This window comes from Columba livia, chromosome Z, assembly GCF_036013475.1.
Source record: "Columba livia isolate bColLiv1 breed racing homer chromosome Z, bColLiv1.pat.W.v2, whole genome shotgun sequence".
NCBI classification, from domain to species: Eukaryota; Metazoa; Chordata; class Aves; order Columbiformes; family Columbidae; genus Columba; species Columba livia.
This window is the reverse complement of record NC_088642.1, coordinates 73,488,915-73,504,338: the sequence shown is the minus strand read 5'-3', so window position 1 is coordinate 73,504,338 and position 15,424 is coordinate 73,488,915. Positions and strand designations below refer to the sequence as shown.

The 15,424-nt window shown below is 43.4% G+C and overlaps 1 protein-coding gene across 19 annotated transcripts in view; it reads left to right on the top strand.

Annotated features, from left to right (window-relative positions):
• The window catches only part of PALM2AKAP2 (PALM2 and AKAP2 fusion), a 267,852-nt gene that overhangs the window by 230,612 nt on the left and 21,816 nt on the right, over nucleotides 1-15,424 (top strand). For all 19 annotated transcript variants that reach the window (XM_065046386.1, XM_065046383.1, XM_065046385.1 and 16 more), the window contains one exon: nucleotides 12,271-14,659. In XM_065046386.1, the coding sequence (XP_064902458.1) occupies nucleotides 12,271-14,659 (2,389 nt within the window). The remainder of the gene's footprint in view (nucleotides 1-12,270; nucleotides 14,660-15,424) is intronic.

Here is a 15,424-nt window from a genome sequence, read left to right as displayed (position 1 = left end):
GCAAATAAATGTCTTAACGTAATTCTTCAGGTGGGTAAAATATGCTTTTCCGATACTTAAGGTATGTCATCTATAGCAACACCTGTAAGGTGACACTAAATTCAAGACATTTTAACCTGAAGTCCAGAGGGCCTTCACAGGCAATGCCAGGTCGGCATAGCTCATGTTTTTAGCTTTGACTATCAAGCCTCCAGGAAACCTAATCCAGCGGTGCTCAGATGTCACTACCCCACAGGCAGCACTAATGAACAAGAACTGTGCTGGAGAAAACATGGTGTTTTTATTCCCAGTCACCTTACCTTCTGCTTTTTAATTTTTTTCCTAAATGTTCCCTGTCTTCAGTTGTTTTCCATTTGGCTGACACATTTCCTACAGTCTAGAGACCACTGCCCGCACTGAGTCTTGTGAGGCAGAAGGTTACCAGAGGTGCCCTAAGCACTTCAGTTAACATTTAAGCCTCTCCTGTGGAAAGAATATAGTTAATCCTTTTGTGTGTGTGTTTCCAGGTAGGTAAAAATTACTGCTAATTACTTGTTTGGAGCTTTTGTCTTTCACAGTAGCCCTTCTTGTAATTGCCCCTTTCTAGTACAAAGCCAGCCACATGCTGTGCTGTTGGGTTGTGCCTCCTTCCTCCCCCAAATAAACACAAACAACAAACCACAAAAGAAATAAAAACCCACACACAAAACCCCCCCTACAACAGTAACCCCTGCTTGTGCCAGCTGTAAACAAGTCTTTGGGTCTGTTGCCAACATGATACTTTTGAAGGGATTTCTAAGGAGGTGGCTCCCGTACAGGTTAAGTGAAGTTACATTCTTTTTGAGCAGCGTGAACTGGCATTTTGCTTTCAAAACAGCCTCTTTGTGGGAATGGGCTGAGGGTGTGGGCTGCCTCTGTTTTTTTTTTTTTAAAACCAGACTTGTGTTAGCCTGTGACATCAGTCCTGTAACGAGCTGGGGAAGGAATTTGATTTAATGAGCCAAAAAAAGTGAAGGCTCTTGTGAAAAATGGCATTTTGAGGGTTTCCTTCAGAGTTTACAGGAGCAGAGAGAGAGAAAGGGTAAGCTAAGATTTCTGACCTGTGACTTGTATCTTCTTTGAGCCTTTATCATTCAATAGTGGGAGGAGTATTTAAAAATACCCTTTTTTCCCTGTGATGGCTGTGGAATTCATTACTCTCTGGCTGTTCTGCTCGTTGTAAACAGTGGGCAGAGCTTTCTGAAATCTTACAACTTTTTACTTAAGTGTATTATAATAGAGGAGCATGTTGCTTCCAGAGAGAAAAGATACTTATGTATATCCTATGCATGTGATAACTAGAGATAGCACCCTCATGTGCAGTGTCTGTATTCTTTAGGAAGCACTTGCAAAGTCTTTTGGCTGAATTCTTTAGTTGTTCTGGAGGGGTCTGTTTTCCACTAGTCGAGTGTGTTATCCTTCCTGACACTGTAAAGCAAACTTCAACTGATAAAGAAGCTCTAAGGGTGTCTGTTCAGCTTCATCTCTTCGTTGTTTAGCACTGTGGGAAATTAAGCATAGTACTGTGAGCAGTCACATTTAGCAGCAACAGCATTCCTAGTTTCTATGGCATTGGATGCACGCTGTGACACTTGTTTGATACCCCTATGCATGCACCAGGATAGAACATTATTCAGCTCCAGAGAAATGAGGAAGGATATTTTAGGGTGAAATATCTGAAAGCCAAGATGACATGATATTTCCTTCTAGCCTGTGCTTTGATTTGTACATACTCAGACTCTGAAGCTGAAGTCTTGTGCAGTCACTTCAAATACTGAAAACTGAGTTACTGCTTGTGTGATGGGCTAGTAAACAATTCTCTTTTGAGCTGATCTGGTTAAGCCACTTTTGTCTGTTCCCCCTCTTCCCTAAAGCGACTTGACCCAGAATGTGTCAAATTTCTGTTTGTACAAAAATGTGAGGTGCTGCTTGCAGTGTAACGCGGAGCCTTTTTACAACTGTTTAAAATAACCTCCAAGCAAGCATTTCCTACCAAATTGTCTGAGAAGCACAGATGACAGCAACCCTTAATGTAACAGTTTACTTGGCATCAGTGATCTTGCCAACATAAAATTAACTAATATTTATTTTATTTTTCTGTAATTAAGGGAAGAAAAACCCCACAGCGTGGGACTGGAGCAATCTGACTTTTAAAGCAGAGCAGTTTGAGCTGGAATAGCCAGTTCAGTTAACACCGTTTCCCCCCACCATTATCTTAATTCTCCACTTGCTGAAAGAACAAGTGATGAATGCCTTAATCAAATAATATCCTAATGTAGTCCAGATGTGCTGTGGGTCATTTAATCAGTGGCTTTTCAGCAGGAAAAGAGGGAATAATGAGTCTTTGGTTGGGAGAGGGGAGGGGAGCAGGGGCAGAGCGACGGGAAATAGTAAGTGCTGAAAGAGGGTGTCTTATTGCCCGGGATTTCTCAACAGCCTTTTTCCCAAATAAGGAATTAAGAAAAAATCCTATCCAAGTGTCACTTCCAATGAAATACTCTCGTGTGTGAGATAGTGAGATGACTGTAGTGCTTAGTTTGTGTTACGAGCAAAGCTTAGATGAAGTTGCTAACTGCTCACAATGCCTAGCTCACATGGTAGGTCATATTTATAGCCTGGGGACAGCAATGGCATGTGGAGAATTTAGCAACATCCTCCTTTTAAAAGACTGTACACATTTGGCCTCTTACTAGTAAAACAGTTCTGCAGACTCTGTAGCCTGGCTCCTTTTTCTGTTAAAAACAGTGTGTCAAAGTCCCCTGATCATCTCGGCTACCTTGGATTCATCATTTGATAATAGCAATTTTCATTCTGTGGGCATGTGTCTTTGAGTGGATATTTTTTCACATGCACCTTCCAGAAAGTTAAATTACATGCATACCTTTAGAGGAAGAGCCCTGCGAATTGCTGTTCACTGGCATTACAAGTTTTTGGCTCTTGTGTGAATCCTCCAGGTTATAGACCAAGTGCTGTTTTCACCGTGGCATGTTTCTGGAAAAAGGGACTGGAGTGAAAGCATTTTCATATGGGGCTTTCGTGGTGGGCTCTGAGCATGGTGAAACATCGGGGATGGTGATGTGCCAGGCTCTTGTTGGAGGTGTCTCCTCTCCCCACTTCCATGCATCACGCAGCTGTTGGCAGAGACTTCAGTTATATCCTTTGACCACCATTGTATTTTTCCCCCTCTCCACGTATGTGATTCAAGCGATTTTTGAGGCAAGACTAGGCTAGATTTCCTCCTTCTTAGTGACCTCTCAGTTTTCCTTTGATAACGTTCCAGTGATCTGTTTTTGCCTGAGTTTGGAGGCAACAGCCTAAAATAAATTTTGAGTAAAGCTAATTATAAATTGGGACCTTTTCAAGCCGCTATGTGCGCTCTCTTTATAGAGAGTTTTAGGGGTCTCTAGCTTTAAAATAACCTAATTTCCTTGAAAAAGTGGGAAGAAGGCGATCCAAAGAATGCTCGATAGCTGGCTGGTTCAGCCGTGGTACTCTAGCCCTCCCAAGGTTCACTGCCTGCAGTAAAATAATGTTGTCCTGCTCTGCTCTGCAGAGCTGCCATCGGATGAGACACGCTGCACCGTGCAGTTACCTGGGTGTACCTTCATTTAAGGAGATTTTGCTGTGATAGGTCTTAACCTAATGGATGAGAGCAGCTGTAACAAGTCCAACTGATAGAGGCAAAGCATCAATAATAATTCTTAACCTTCTTCAGCTCTCTAAGGGAAATAGATGTTGAGCCTTTTTTTCACATTTCTGAGTATAATTTGTTCCTTTAGCCCTCTCTGCGGCATTGCTCCTGACTGTGGAACTCCGGATCTTGAACAGACATGCCTTTTAGAAGCGCAGCAAGCACTAATTAGGCTTTAGGAAATAGTTAAAAGCAGTATGATCACTAGCAGTTGGTGTTTGTGAAGCAGAGAGTTGAAAGAAAGTGAAAAATAATCTGTCCTAGGCTTTGTTTGCAGGGGTTTGTAGGGGCTTGCTTCACTTAACACGTTCATTTCCTACTATATTGCCCATGAAAGAGAGCAGTGAAAGAGCTCCAGCAGAGAGAGATCATGTTCAGAAAATGCGGTTTAGGCCATTTATGAAAGGTTTACAGAACTGTATCAGCCAGTGGAAGAATCTGTATCATCAGAAAACTTAAATACTAGTGCATCTCAGGAAGCCTACTTGTGTGCTTATGGCAGTTTTATCTCAGTTCCTCCAATGTATTAAAAAAGTTTTCCTAGCGGCTGTAAGATCAGCTCGGAGAACGAGTGAACTGCGTGGCCCTTTGTCTCCGTTTGCTGCCCTTGCCTAACCTGAATTCCTTCCTCAGGAGGTCCCTTTCTCATGTACCAAAACAATTAATATGCCAGTATTTTTCTCTAGATACTGCATTTACAGAGGAGGGTTGTAACTGTGTTCTTTAGAAGGAATGGGAACCCTCTGCCTCCGATGAAAACACCAAGGAATTTTTGAAATCCCCTTGTCTCATTGTTTTTTCATGCAAGTGACCGTAAAGGTCACCCTTTCCTTGTGCTGACATTATCTAGATGAGTTAGAGAGTATTAAAAGCAAGGCTTAGTTTAGCATCCTTTCCCGTCCCCACTGGGATTAGATCATGCTTTACAGGAGCAATTGTTCCATCCTTGACGTGTGTTGGGCAGATTTCAACTGCAGCATTTTCTGAAACACTGATTTTTTGCGCATACATTCAGAATCCATGTTCTGCTCAACTCTTATCTTGGGCACTCTGTTAAGCTGAACTGTTTTCTGTCCTTGTTCAATTAGGATGTCTCTGCTTTCACTTAACATCAAACCAGAGGCTGAACGTGGGTGAGTGCTACTTATAAGAGAGCTGTGATCTCTGAGCTCAGAGACCACCATCACTGATTGATGGGACCCTGTCCAAGTGGGCTCTGCACATGCAGTGGTTCATGGTACAGGACCTCATCTGTGACCTTCAGCTATGACAAAGACATTTAACTTCTATTCCTTAAGGCTTGTATCATAACCTTGTACGCCCTGCCGAGCAGTGGAGAATTTTCTAGTTGTGTAATGCTCCTTATGTGTTAGTTGGATGCGGTGCTCTTCATTTCCTCCAGTAGACCGTTGTACTTCCTTAGGTAGCATTGGAGACTGCTTCAAGAGTTTGTATTTACCATTTTAAGTGACTTAGCACCACATGCTCTGTAAATTAAATATCACAGCTGTTGGAAGCATTCATTCTTCTTTCAGCAGAGACGTTTTAGAGACAAGCCACAGAAGAGCCTTAGTAAAAGTGTGTAAGAAAGTTTAAAAGAACTAATAAAAATCTGTGTTGTTGGGATTGATTAGTACGTGAATACGTTTGTATTGATCCTGAGTCTAGTGCTGCCTCTCTGCTGCATTGTTTTGTTTCCTTCAAACAGAGTGTACTGTCCTGGTCATTCTATCTTGGGGAACCGAGTGAAGCCATAGAAGAAATAACACTTAACTGTGCATTTTTCTTTTGAGATGAAAGTCAATTTGGAAGTGAAAAGAGCATCAGGAGTGGGATTTGAACTGATGAGAGTGATGAGAAAGACACCTTTTTCTGGATGAAATGCCTTCTTATGCATGCATTTACTGCTCTTACTCAGTGGCACTTTCAGGCTGACTACATTTACAAGAAGCCAGCGGTGCAGAGTACAAGAGAGTGGTCTTTTCAGTGCAGGTTCTTGTACCTGAAATCCAATTTATCACCGATTTACTGATCCTTTGGGTACGGTGAGCTCCCAGTTCTCCCCATGAGTGTGAAATGCTATTTGGAGCTCTTCAGGGCATCCTCTTATCTGGATGCCGATAAAAAATGGAGGGGGGTGGAGTGTAGCAGTACCAAATGGTGCTGCAGTTTCTGAATGAAAGTTTAATCACGGCTTCCTGCAATTTCACATTTGCATCTTGATTACCGTAGAACTGAACACAGCTTTCTCAGCATAGCTAACCAGCTCCCAAAACTGTAGGATCTGAGTATACACCACTTGAATGTGTACTGCTTTCCTTCGTGCCAGCTATGGAACCATCATATTCTAATAACCTCTGCGATGTGTTTTCTTTATCAAAGCTGATATTTCTTTTCATTTGGAAGTTAGCAGCCTTTTGTCCCTAAATATTAATTTCCGTATAAATAACTTTGTCCATGCAGGTGCTGCATGCAATTACAGATCTTTGCAGGAATTAAAATATTTCATAAAAGGTAGTTAGCCTTTTGGGCTTTGATTTTTTTTACAACAGCTGCACAAGCATTTAATTTAAAGAACTCACATACCTGTTTTTCTTGCCCCTGTAGCAATAGTTGAAATCCAGTCATTAGGTTTGCAAATTCTTCAAAGAGAGACCAGGTGTATAGTTTTATGTAGTAAGAGAAAATAACTGGCATAAGGAATCAGGTGGCTTCCTACCTGTAGAAGACTGCTTCCAATTTACATACCTTGGAGTCAGTGGGAAGTAGTAAGGGTTATTCCAAAGGTGAATCCTGGCTTGCCCAGAAAAAAGCTTCAGCTGTTTGTCATTGAGGGCACAGAAAATCCTGGAGCTACCAGGACATGTTTGGAAAATACAGTATCATTCATTGCATGCTCATCATTAAAATATCCTATCATGTAGTACATGTTCATCATTAAAGTGTTCATAGTTTTTGAACCATTTTGCTCCATCCTTAATTTATTACAGCAGTAACAGGACTTTGATTTTGTGAAAGAGCTTTATAGTGCATCACATGGGGAAACTGAAGCCCATGGCTCAGTTGTAATGAAAAATAGCATTGCAAAGCCTTTTGCGTGCTTTCTGAGCAAATGCAATCAGAACTCCTCCTCTAAAATGGGCAGAAAAACCCAAGGACATACAGAAAACCACTCAGAAATTGTCACACAGCACACTCTCCAAGTAGCCACTTGTTTGGGCACTGTATCCCCATGTCCCTTATTGCTATCTGTATTCCAAAAGAGTCACTTGCTGCTTCTTACGGGGAGGCAGTATGAAGTTGTATTGATTTTTAAAATGTACTCTCGTGATTTCTGAAATGCTTCGGTGAAGATAAACCAGCTTTTCAGAATGAAAATTTGCCTATTGTACTGTCTGGGTACCTCAGTGAAGGGCACAGAGAGCTGCTTACAGAGAACGTCACTTGCGACACTCAACGCTAACACATTTTAGTCATCGGAAATGGTTTCCGTCTGGGTGTTGAAGACACTGTGTACTGCACTGTAGAGTACAGAGGAACAGGCCAGGTTTTGCTTTTTGTGTGCAAGCAGGATTATGAATGGAACTATTCAAGGTAGTGCCAGCATGTGACATGTCTTAAATTCAACAAAATTGGCAACAGGATTTGGGGATTTTTTTTTTCACCTGAAACTTGAGTTTTATCCAATTTCATTAAGTGAGAATTATTTTTGACAACACTTTCTATAGTATTTTTAAAACCCTTAGAAGTCACTGTAAAAAATATTGTATGGAAAAATGGGACCTTTTCATACAGGAGCAATAAGACAACACTTTGGGTTTGGGCTCTTTTTCCTTTTCTTTTTATTTTTATTTTTCTTTTTCTTCTCCTTCTCCTTTTCTTCCTCTTTCTCTTCCTCTTTCTCTTCCTCTTTCTCTTCCTCTTTCTCTTTTCCTTTTTCTTTTTTGTTTTTGGTTTTTTTTTGTTTGTTTGTTTTTGTTTTGTTTTTTTTTTTTAATGAAAAGACATGGTTTCTGTAGGTAGTGTCAACAGAAATTAGAAATCCCCTTCCTATCCTCGAGCCTCACATCGTCAGCTCCATTCCTTTTCTTCCCCAGTTCCAGGATCTTTCTGAGGAGTTTTTCTCTGCTGCTGCTTTCTCTTAGCTCACCTGAACAGAAAATTTCCAAAATGCATACTGTTTGGCATATTTCTTCAGACTTCTCTAAAGAAATACTTGTTCTCAGTAGCGAGAGTGGAGCAGTACCTACGCGGGCTGGCGGTTTTCTCACTGGACAGGGGGGCTGTCTGGAAGCACGGAGGTGCAGATGACTTTTGTGCTTGGGACTGGCTCCATCTGTGAGGCAGGTGGTGACTGCGTTCTTCAGAAGGATGAGCTGAATGAAAGCAGCTGTTCTCTTGAAGGTTTGCCAGAGTCAAGCCCCTAGCAGATTCATCATTTGGTTCCTTCTCCTTTGCAAGGAGACATCAGAGGGGCAGGCTAGGACAGTTGGTGAAGAGGTAAAAGATTATTGACATCAGCACGGGGGTGTGGATTAGCCATTCAACCATATGCAAATGTGATTTTAAGTTACGCTATTGTACTAAAACTGCTAGAGACATGCCAGGCGCATGAGTTATACCCAAGAGCAAAGGGGAAAGGGTTGAACTAAGCACAGGCTGAGCGATCAGGCAGTGGAAGGAGAAGCAGGTGCAGTACAGGACATCTCCAAACAAGATAAAATCTACAGAAGGGGAAAGTCAACAGTGCTAGTTACACCAGGAGACCAACAGCATCAAAAGCTGTCCTAAAACTTGACCAGAGTGATCGGTAGAAGCCCACAATGAGGAAACTGTGTTTTAGATTTTTTAAACCATGGAAAATTTTTAGTTGTTTAATCCTTTTCTCTCTCCCCCTCTCCACTACTGTTGCTTCAGAAGAATGTCGATGTGGCTCAGAAGGATTGCCTCCCACTTATTGTCATATGCATTTTGTGTTGCTCCAAACAAAGGAAGGCACAGGCAGTGCATTTGCTGGGTCTTGCTAGTAGCACACCCACATTTTTTTCCTTCTAAAAGAGTTGATTGCCCAAACACTTACACTTTTGTAGATGAAGAATTCAACCAAGGAGGAAATATGCTAATAATTCTCTAAGCTGCTAATAACTGCAGTTTACTAAAGTGCAGCAGCATTGTAGAAATGACACTAATTACCCAGTTGCATCTTGACTGAAATGAATGCGCATTCAGACACAGTGTAAATGTAACAGTAACTTCTGGAAAATCTGGGTCTAGATGAGCAGTATATGGCAATCACTGTGAATGCTGTATTGCTGACTACAACTGGGACTGTATCCAGCCCTTTTCCCATTTACAGGCCTTTGTGAAGGTGCAGGCTTTGAAAAGCCTCCTTCCTGTAGGCAGCAAATACGAAGCTGTAGGTACATATTTATCACCAAGGAGCAAAAGCATCCCCCTGGCACGCTCGCCTCCTTCTGCCGAACAGCTGAGGAAGGGGCTCTGTGTACATCCCCCAAGCCTCCTCCCACCCATGGTATCATCACCCCAAAGTGCCATTTTCCCAGACCCAGACAGTTATCCTGGACAGGCTCTGTGGCCTCAGCTGTTTTAAAAAGCTTTATTTTGTCGGGTGCTTCTATCCTTATGATCTTCTCTATTATCTTCTTCAGTAGGTTGACTTTTGCTCCTCACAGGAGTGTCCAGAGCATACTGTCATTGCTGTGTCCTCACAAAATTGTGCCCAGATTCTGCCAGAATATGCTGAGGGAAAAACTATGTGTTTTTATAAATTGTATTTTTTTCTCCCCTAGTGTTCCTCCCTGGCATCTCTGCCCTGCTGGGAGCCCTTCTACTTGCTCAGCTACTAATCCCCAGCAAAGAAGGGCTCCCTCCCATATGCAGCAATGTTTCCTTATAGGTTTTACTACCAAATTGTCTGTGTTACTACAAAACTACATGTGCCATACTAATTGCACAGTTGCATGCAGTTTCAGAGTTACATAGTGTCATAAATGCATGCCCTGATTAGACAGGTGTATGTGCCTTAATTGTGAGCTATGGATTGCAGCTATGATGAGAGGATGGGCTCTTGCTCTTTAAGAAATTGGTAAAATACTGTGCCTGTGGTTCTGTACCCTAACTTGGGTACCCCAAAGTGGTATGATCTAAAATGGTTCATACCTTGAAGTACTGATGGAAGGAGACTTGCTTTAGCGCATGGGGTCTCTGGGACAATCAATGGCATGTTCCCAGCACCATGACATGGAGGTACCAGCAGCATGGGACTGGGCGGCCTTCGGTTCTCATTTCGCTCTGCAGGGAGACGTGTTTCAGTGGCTGGGGCGTGCAGCTTCGTTACCTGATTTTCTGCGTCCATCGGAGGTGTGTTCTTGCAGCTACAGAGGACATGTGGTTCACTACCAATGTCTCTGGTGGCTTTGATCTGTCTGATGAGAAGCAAATGTTAGCGGGAGCATGATGGCATGCTCACGGTTGGTGTGAAAGGGGGCAGCCAGCGATCCTGCACTGAGGCTTGTGTCACTTTGCACAGACTACTCCAGATAGCAACATCCCCCGCTTTGCACCAGCAAGCCAGGCAGGAGGGATTTAAACCCAGACATCAGAAAGGTATTGCAGTCTTAGTCCTGTCACCTGAGTACTGGTTGTGTCATGATACCTGCAGCTCTGCAGGCAAATCAAGAGCAATTCTTGCCCTTTCAGGATAAAATAAGTTTATGATTTAATTCCTGCTGTGCCCACTCCAAAAAAGCAAGGACTTTTTATACTGGGTTGGCAGAACATCTGGTTTCTTGAATATATCCTTAATATGACTGGAGAAGAAACTGCCCACATTCAGATATTTAAAGGGTGAAAAAAAGTAGTATGCTTTAAGACAAGCACTGCTAGAAACTTCAGCTGAAGAATTTGTAGGTTCAACAGAAAGGGAAATGCAAGTAGAGCCAATTAAGTATGTCAAGTAAAATATATAGACAAAAGCTGGTTAGTTGTTTTTGAAGATTTTTCCCAATATTTAAGCCTAATTAAGAAGAAAATATCTAATGTCTGAGGTCAGCGTTGTCTTCAGCTGAGTACTACCACATAATTAGAAAACTCTCTCAAAGTGCTTTTTGAAAGAGAGCTTTTCTGGCTGACTGGCTATGATTCCCTAAGGTGTGTCAAATGCGTTTTACTGCCAGTATAAAGCCAGAGGCAACGTGATTGTTCAGGTCACTGTAAGTGCCATTGTGCTCCCAGCTGATCGTCTGCTGCAGGGTGTATTAATAGTTGCAGGATAATGGAGAGGTGCAGGGGTGACCAGCAGAACATGGTGCCCTTGTTGGGTGGCCACTGAATTCCCAGGGTTTGATCAGTGCCGTTTGCTTCCCCAGACCAGGCCTCAAACACAGGCACACGTGGAAAAGGAGCTGGAGACCTCAGACATCAAGTTTCTGTTTTAATATTAGTCAAAGTGAATAGATGACTCACTTTTGGTTTTCAGGAATTAGGAAGAGTTAGAGTTATTTTTGAAGAATAGTTTTGGAAATGCCCTTTTACTTTGGTGGTTTTGTTTTTTGGTTTGGTTTGGTTTGTTTTTTTTGCTTTTCAGCAGGAAAGAATTATTGAGAAATTCATTGACATGTTAACAGCTTAATAAGAAGTTCCTTAAGACTTTACTCACAGGAAGTTCTGCTTGACCAGTAAAACCTGACCATACCTGAGCATAAATAGTGTTTCTTTCAATAACTTCCATGAGAGCGGAGGCAACACACCAGGGAGAAATGTGAATCCGGTGCATCTGCACTGCAGATCAAAGCAGTGGGAGGGAGGAGACCATGACTCTGGTCCCTGTCATGCTCCTGGTGGTGGTCGTCATGCCGTAGGAGTTGCAAATGCTTCCTGTCTCCCACATCTAATTGAGTGTGGGTTTCCGTGGGGGCCATAGAAAGACCCCGTGTCTTTCCAGCACCATGTAATTCTACCCTATGTTTGATGACTGGGACTGATCCACTGAGGAATGAACATTCCCTGCTGTTGCCACATCCTTTTTCCTAACTTGGGATGAATCGCCTACTCTTCCTGCATGTTCGCATCTGTTTCTGCAAAACGTGGGCAGTAGTAGTTTTCATCTGTAGAAGCATTATGAGATTTCCTGGAGGTGTGGAAAGCATTTTTAGAATACCAAGATGATAGGTCTTGTGTGCTGCATGTGCAAACCTTTGAAGAACCTTAACTGCCAAGTCATTAGTAACTTGGAAATCCAAAGCTTATTTTTAGTGACAAACCAGGACACAGGCATGAAATAATGGCAAAGCGAGGATGGTAAGCAGATGGGAGATACTTAAATTAGAGTCTACTGTTGTTTTAGTGCCTTGTCCAGCTTATGTTATGGTAACTTATTGTTTTTATGTTAATGAATGCCTTGCCTTCCCACACTCTGAGAGGCTGCTTTAATCTCAAGTTTAAGAAGTGCTAGGATTTACTTTCCAGATGGTGTTTACTCTGCAAAAAATAAAATGTTGCTTTTTAGGACTTCATCATAGTTTTGTTCTCTTTCATTTCAGAAATCATCCAGAATCCCTGAGGATGACATCAGGTTGAGAAAAAACAGAGAGCAAAACTGTGCCAATTTCTTGGAGCCAGCAACTGTGTTTGCTACAAAGGAAGAGAAAATGGAAATTGAAGTTCCAGTTTCTGAACATAAAAGCATCACCACAGTGGCTTCCCCACATCCCATAGACAATCCAACCCACTTCTTTTCCCCTGCTGCCAGCCACAATGGACTTAAGGACAGGCATGAATCTCTGGACAGTGAGGTTGCTAAAGAGATCAGATACCTAGATGAAGTGCTGGAGGCAAATTGCTGTGATTCTGCTGCGGATAATACCTTTAATGGGACATCCTCTCCTGAACCAAGTGCAGTTTCTGTTGTGGATGGCTCAGGAGCATCTGTTAATGTCAGTAATGATTCAGTACCTAGTGGAAGTGAAGAAAATGTAGCCGACAAGCAGGCACCCTTGGTAGTTGAACCACGTGAAGCTAGCATAACAGATGAGAACCTGAAATCTAATGGCCATTCCTTGGGTGGACTGAAAGAAGATACCAGGGAAAGTCTGAAGGTGCCAGGAAGTCCCACTTCTTCAAACAGTTCTAGAAGATCCTCTAAGGATGGAGAAACAACTCTTACAACCCTTAAGAAAGAGGCTAAGTTTGAACTACGAGCCTTCCATGAAGACAAAAAGCCCTCAAAGCTCTTTGAAGATGAAGAAGAGAAGGAAAAATACAGGGTCCGCAAAGTGAGACCATCAGAGGAAATGATGGAACTTGAAAAGGAAAGAAGGGAACTCATTAAAAGCCAGGCTGTTAAGAAGAACCCCAACATTGCCGCCAAATGGTGGAACCCTCCCCAAGAGAAGACTCTGGAGGATCAACTGGATGAAGAGCATCTGGAGTCCCACAAGAAGTACAAGGAGCGCAAGGAGAGACAGCAGCAGCAAGGTGCCACACCAACATCCCCAAAACAGGCCAGCTGCTCCTTTGTACCACCAGAGCCAGTCAGTATCAAGAAAGAGGATATTGTCACAGAGCAAATTGACTTCTCAGCTGCCAGAAAGCAGTTCCAGCTGATGGAGCATTCAGGTCCATCTCAGGGTCAGGCCCCACCAAGGCGGTCAGGAACACCCAAAATGTTCTCCATCAAACCCTTCTACAAAAGCCTCAATTCTCCAAATGTAGACAGGCCACTGTCTTCTGTGACAAGACCTGTTTCAGTTTGTGGGCAAACAGGACAGCTTGAGGGTAGCAATGCCACTGTTGTCAAAGCACAGAAGGTCTCCTGTACTTCAGAAGATGATACAAGTGTTCAGACTACCACTGCTGACCCAATAAGAGAGTTACCATATAGTGATAGCCCCAGAGCCGGACAAGCCTCAAAACTGTGGGCAGAGGATGGAGAATTCATGAGTGCGAAAGCGGTCTTCACAGTGGTGAAGGATGATGGACAGGGCGTGCTGGACCAGTTCCCAAAGTCAGGCAGCGCCTCTTCTCCACCGGAGGAGCTCGATTCTGGTTTGGATGACTTGTCTGTCAGGTCTCAGGATACCACTGTCTTGGAGACCCTTTCCAATGACTTCAGCATGGATAACATCAGCGACAGTGGTGCCTCCAATGAGACCATGAGTGCCCTGCATGAAAGCTCGCTGGCCGATTTCTCGCTGCCGCAGACCCCACAGGCCGACACTCCAGCAGAGTGCAGAGGTGAAGGCATCTCCAAGTCATTCAGCGACCCAGGCTGTGACTCGTCCTCCTCTGCTTTGGCAGACTCCATACTGATTGATGACCAGCTGGAGTACCACGCTGGCCTACTAGTTCAAAACGCCATCCAACAAGCCATAGCCGAGCAGGCAGATAAAACGATCTGCGAGGAAGAAGAAATCCCTGCAGAGAAGATCTCGGTCAAAGAGCTGCCAACCACCCCTGGGCCATCTCCAGCCTCCAAGGAGCAGCAGCACCCAATGTTTAAGCCACCCCAGGTGTCTTCACCTGTTCAAGAAAAAAAGGACACCATACCAAAGACTTCAAAAGACGAAGACTCAGGACTCAGGGAAGGGAAGAGTTTGCAGCAGTCACCTGTGTATTCAGCCAGCCAGCCATTCCTTGTGGAGGAAAGCAGGCATGAAGTCAGCTATTTCAGCAAGTATTCAGAGGCAGCTGAGCTGAGGAGCACCGCCTCCATCCTGGCCACGCAGGAGCCTGAGGTGACTGTGGGCCCTTTCAAGTTACGGTCAAGGAAGCAGCGGACTTTATCGATGATAGAAGAAGAGATCAGAGCAGCCCAGGAACGAGAAGAGGAGCTGAAGAGGCAGCGGCAAGGTCTGCAGGTGGCACCAAGCCCTGTTATGAAGACTGCACCGCCTATGCCGACCAGAACGGTGTCTTACAAAACTGCACCAGGTAAGAGCCCAAAGCGCCAGAGGGGAAGTGAAATATGACCAAAAGGTCAGCTCAGATTTTTTATGTGACTTTTGAATGACTGTGGCATTTTGCAGAGGGCAAAGGCTTGTCAGGACTTCATCTGCAGGCAAGAGGAGGGCATGGGACAACCCAACTTTCTGTCTCTGAGCATGCATGTGGACATTTTTGTTTTTTTCCCAAATGCAGTGCAGAAGTATCTTACGTACCTTGCTGATCATCGTTAGAAAACCCCACGCTTTATTCATCCCCTGACGTGTTGTAGTGTGGTGTGTCTATCGCTGTGCTCCTCAGAGCACCCACTGAAATTTAGGATCATCACAGGGAAGGACAGCAGTGGTTTTTGCAGCTGCGTGGCTAGTTGAGAGACAAATATGCAAAGCCTTTTTTAATGGGCTTTCTGTTCTCTTGCATGTCATAAAGGAAGTGCAAAGATAGCAGAGATAGGATATACAAGTTTTTCAGTTTTGCATCAGATTTCTTTTGTGTGTTTTGCTTTCTGTTTTCAGCTATTTCTTGGTCTTCTTCATGAACTTTCTCTGGTGAAAAGATCTCCAAAGCTGTTGAGTTGCCATGCATTTCATCTGGTGTGATTCAGTACTGAATTAAACCGATGTCACAGACTAAATTCTTAATAGATGCAGTAGAAGTCCTTCTCTGACTGATGAGCTTCTGAGTCATTGTGGTAGGATTCACAGCAGTTACAGCATATCTCTCTCGTCCTTCCCCTTTTCAAAAAATAAAATC